The sequence below is a fragment of the Bidens hawaiensis genome, unplaced genomic scaffold (genome assembly GCF_021521415.1).
Source record: "Bidens hawaiensis isolate Kalapana, Puna unplaced genomic scaffold, B.hawaiensis_p1.1 tig00009285_1, whole genome shotgun sequence".
In the NCBI taxonomy this organism is placed as follows: Eukaryota; Viridiplantae; Streptophyta; class Magnoliopsida; order Asterales; family Asteraceae; genus Bidens; species Bidens hawaiensis.
Window position 1 is genome coordinate 535,972 of NW_027491685.1, and position 4,249 is coordinate 540,220.

Here is a 4,249-nt window from a genome sequence, read left to right on the forward strand (position 1 = left end):
TGAGTTTGATTAGCCCTGAGTTGAATCTAGGGGTGCCATTCGGGTAATTTTTTCAGGTTTTGGCGTTTTGAAATTCTATCTAGGCCTGTAAACGAACCGAACATTCGGTGAACTGTTGGTGAACCGTTCAGCGGGGAGTTTGTTTATTTAATAAACGAATGAACATGGTCCGTTTGTTCATTTATGTTCATTAACATTCAGTTATGTCTGCTTGTTTATGTTCGTTTATGTATTAATAGAAAATAATTAAATGTTATCGGGACGAGTCATCTACGTAAAGGTTTTATATTAGTTAATTTATGTTCATTTAAGTGTTTTTATTTATGTTTGTTTGTCTTCATTTATGTTCGTGTGTCTCTGTTAAGTTATATTCGTTTAGATTTTAAACAAACACAAATGCTCATTTTTTTAAATAAACGAACATGAACATAAATATTTGTTCGATTAAGTGTTCGTGTTCGTTCGATTCGTTTACAGATTTTCATGATTCACATTGATGAATACATCAATCTCTAGGCTCTGTCGATTTTGTTTATGTTCGTTTGGGTTCGTGAACACATTCATTTCCTTAATGAAAATGAACACGAACATAAAATCCCGTTCGGTAAGTGTTTGTGAACCGTTCGAGAACACAATATTTCCTTAACAAACAAACATGAACAAGCCTTGTTCGTGTTCGTTCGGTTCTCTTACAGCCCTAAATTTCTACCGGCAAACCGATTTAAATATGATATGGGTGGTTTCGGGTTGCATAACCTATCAAAGGCATGGGTTCACCGAATACTAATTTGGAAAACAGTACAGATAATAAGAGAGAATTGGAACCCGATGTTTTGGTTGGTGCTACCCAAAGCTTAAAGAGGAGAAAGCATGGGGAAAACGGGAACTCGTTTTGCAGGTGGCCTCAGTTTGCGGTAAATTCTGGTTTCAAAGATTCTGGGTACGGATTTAACGGAGAGAATATGTCCAGCAGCCTGCATTTGTCTGCTGCATCCCAGATGGTGTCTAGCTTTGACAGTGATGCATTGGAAGAACAATGGTATGCCAGTCCGGAGGATTCTAAGTGCTCCACATTGGCTTCAAATGTCTACTCGTTAGGTGTTCTTCTGTTTGAGGTGCGCATTGTGTTTCATTGCAGCTTTTTTTCCCTTTGACTTGCAGTTGACTTGCCATCCTTGTTTATTGTGATTTTCTTACATGAGATAAAGATGCTTGCCTGGAACTTATATGTTATTTTCTTGATTTTCAGCTACTCGGGTCTTTTGAATCTGCCAGGGCCCATGCTAGTGCTATGTTGGACCTACGACAGAGGATCCTTCCTCCTAGTTACCTGTCAGAGAATCCAAGGGAAGCTGGATTCTGTCTTTGGCTGCTTCATCCTGAACCGTCATCACGCCCAACAACCAGGTATTGTTTGAATTATGTTGGCTGTGAAATCTTTTCTCACATGATCATATATGTATAACTACTGTCACATGCTTTTGTTTAATATTGCTTCACCTTCTAATTAAAAATCCGGATTTTACTTGTAACCTAACACAAGCGGGAATTGCATTTTATTAACAGGGACATCCTACAGTCCGATCTTATAAAACAATTATCATCAACCATTTCTCAAGACGACACCGAATCAGATTTAATGTTACATTTTCTTGTATCTTTGAAAGAACAAAGGCAGAAGCGCGCCACAAAATTAGTTGAAGATATCAAATGCTTAGAATCTGACATCTCGGAGATCGAGTCAAGACGAGCCGATAATAATACTTCGACTTTTCAAGAAAATCATCCAGTGGTAGGAGGGAACCTAAAGCCATCTACATTTTCTAGTTTCAGTGAATCGCAGTTAATAAACAATATCAGCCATCTTGAACACACTTACTTTTCGGTGAGGTCCACCATAGAGAATCCTGACACTAATATTATCAAGGAATATGGAGAGCATGAAGTTTTAAGAAGTCGGGAAAATAATATCGTGACAAAAAAGACGGGAGTGGATAAAAAGCCGTTAGACCGGCTTGGCGTGTTCTTTAACGATTTGTGCAAATACGCTCGTTATAGTAAGTTTGAAGTCCGGGGTATTTTAAGGAACAGTGATTTTGCTAATTCGGGAAACGTAATATGTTCGCTTGGTTTTGACCGAGACGAGGATTATTTTGCAACTGCTGGAGTGTCGAAAAAGATAAAAATATACGATTTTCATGCTTTGTTAAAGGATTCTGTTGACATTCACTATCCAGCTGTTGAGATGTCAAACAAGTCAAAACTTAGTTCCATTTGTTGGAATAATTATATAAGAAATTATCTAGCTTCAACAGACTATGATGGTGCGGTTAAGATATGGGATGCTGGAACTGGTGAAGCGATTTCTCATCATATTGAGCATGAAAGACGCGCATGGTCTGTTGACTTTTCTCGTGTTGACCCGATAAAGTTTGCCAGTGGAAGTGATGATTGTTCTGTGAAACTATGGAGCATCAATGAGGTATATAATCAATAACTTTATAAATAAGTTACACAAATATTTAAAGTTTTGTCCTTTTTTATATACATATGCAGAAAAAGAGCTTAACCACAATCAAAACCGTTGCAAACGTCTGTTGTGTCCAATTTTCTCCTTACTCGACTCATTTACTGTCTTTCGGGTCGGCTGATTACAGAACTTATTGTTACGATCTTCGAAACGTTTCAACGCCCATGTGTATATTATCTGGCCACGACAGAGCGGTTAGTTATGTCAAGTTTTTGGATTGTGGGACCCTCATCTCTGCCTCAACCGACAACACGTTAAAACTATGGGATCTTAACAAGGCTGATTTTGGTTGCTTATCGACCAGCAGTTGCATCTTAACTTTTAAAGGTCATACTAATGAGAAGGTACGCATGTTATGTTTCAATATCTTAGTTCTCACATAATCGCATCTGTTACATAGTTGCGTTTTTATTAAAAATTTGAGTGTTTTTAACTTTTTCAGAATTTTGTTGGATTATCTGTTGCTGATGGTTACATTGCTTGTGGTTCAGAAACTAATGAGGTAGATCATATATGATCTATTTTTTACTAGGCAAATTGGATTTTAATAATCCCAACTTAATGCAGTTGACCGATAATAATCCCAACTTAGAAAATAGCTGTCACCGGTCCCAACTTTCACACCATTTGTTTTCATTGGACCTCCGTTAAAAAAAATTTAACGACGTTAAGTTTTTTCCAAATTTCAAATTGATGTTTTAGGGCTTTTGACCGGAATGAGAATACGAATCGTTTGATGTAAAACTTAACTCGAAACGGTACTCCAAACAGCTTGATTTTTGTTAATTAAAAGTTGAAACGCTAGAATTGAAGCATCCTTTAGTCGTTTGGACCACTATTTTGAGGTAAGTTTTACATCAATCGATTCATATCCTCATTCCGATCAAAAGCCCTAAAATATCAGTTTGAAATTTGGAAAAAACTTAACGCCATTAACTTTTGTTTTTTTAACGGAGGTCCAATGAAAACAAGTGGTTTGAAAGTTGGGACCAGTGACAGCTACTTTTTAAGTTGGGATTATTATCAGCTAACTGCATTAAGTTGGGATTATTAAAATCCAATTTGCCTTTTTATTTTTATGTATGACTTTGTCTTCTTATAAATGATAAGTAATAACTATATGTTGTTGTTTCAGGTTTTTTCTTATTATAGATCGTTACCTATGCCTATAACTTCCCACAAGTTTGGATCTATTGATCCTATATCGGGTAAGGAGACAGAACATGAGAACAATCATTTTGTTTCAAGTGTTTGTTGGAGACAAAAATCGGACATGGTACTTGCATCCAACTCCAGTGGATGTTTGAAACTGTTGCAGATGGTCTAACATAGGTTTTGACTTTTTGTCCTCTTCAAGATTTATGTGTTGACTTTGACTTGGTGGCAATTAGTACATCTCAAATTCTCAATCTTGAGTTTCACCTTCACCTCATATTTTGTTTCATGTATATTGGTAATATTAGGTGTAGAATATCAAAGTTGTTTGTAGAATATTAATTTGTACAGTCTCATTTTTTAGGTTAAGAAATTCATTTTATCATATTATTTTCATTTTTCAAGTTGGCATTTGCTGTGTGCTTGATATCCATTTCAACACCATGAATTGATACAAAGATTCATAAATGAAAATTTGTATACACATGATATAAAGGTCTTATAAATGCTAAAGATTGATGGTTGTGGGATTTACTGGGTGCGGTTATTGTTGTTGTATAAATG

At 36.1% G+C, this 4,249-nt stretch overlaps 1 protein-coding gene across 1 annotated transcript; it reads left to right on the forward strand.

The window, feature by feature from the left end:
* Nucleotides 1–767: 767 nt before the first annotated feature.
* LOC143531891 (protein SPA1-RELATED 2-like) lies at nucleotides 768–3,986 on the forward strand. Its single transcript, XM_077027083.1, has 6 exons — nucleotides 768–1,115; nucleotides 1,250–1,407; nucleotides 1,567–2,482; nucleotides 2,557–2,874; nucleotides 2,973–3,032; nucleotides 3,666–3,986. The coding sequence occupies exons 1-6, from the start codon at nucleotides 768–770 to the stop codon at nucleotides 3,855–3,857; spliced, it is 1,992 nt and encodes a 663-aa protein (XP_076883198.1). The 3' UTR covers nucleotides 3,858–3,986.
* The last annotated feature ends 263 nt before the right edge of the window (nucleotides 3,987–4,249 follow it).

Excerpts from the sequence above, each read along its gene's own strand:
- LOC143531891 (XM_077027083.1), top strand. The coding sequence starts at position 768 with ATGGGTTCACCGAATACTAATTTGGAAAACAGTACAGATAATAAGAGA. Across the intron at positions 1,116-1,249 it reads TAGGTGTTCTTCTGTTTGAG|CTACTCGGGTCTTTTGAATC; the intron begins GTGCGCATTGTG and ends CTTGATTTTCAG. Across the intron at positions 1,408-1,566 it reads TCATCACGCCCAACAACCAG|GGACATCCTACAGTCCGATC; the intron begins GTATTGTTTGAA and ends TTTTATTAACAG.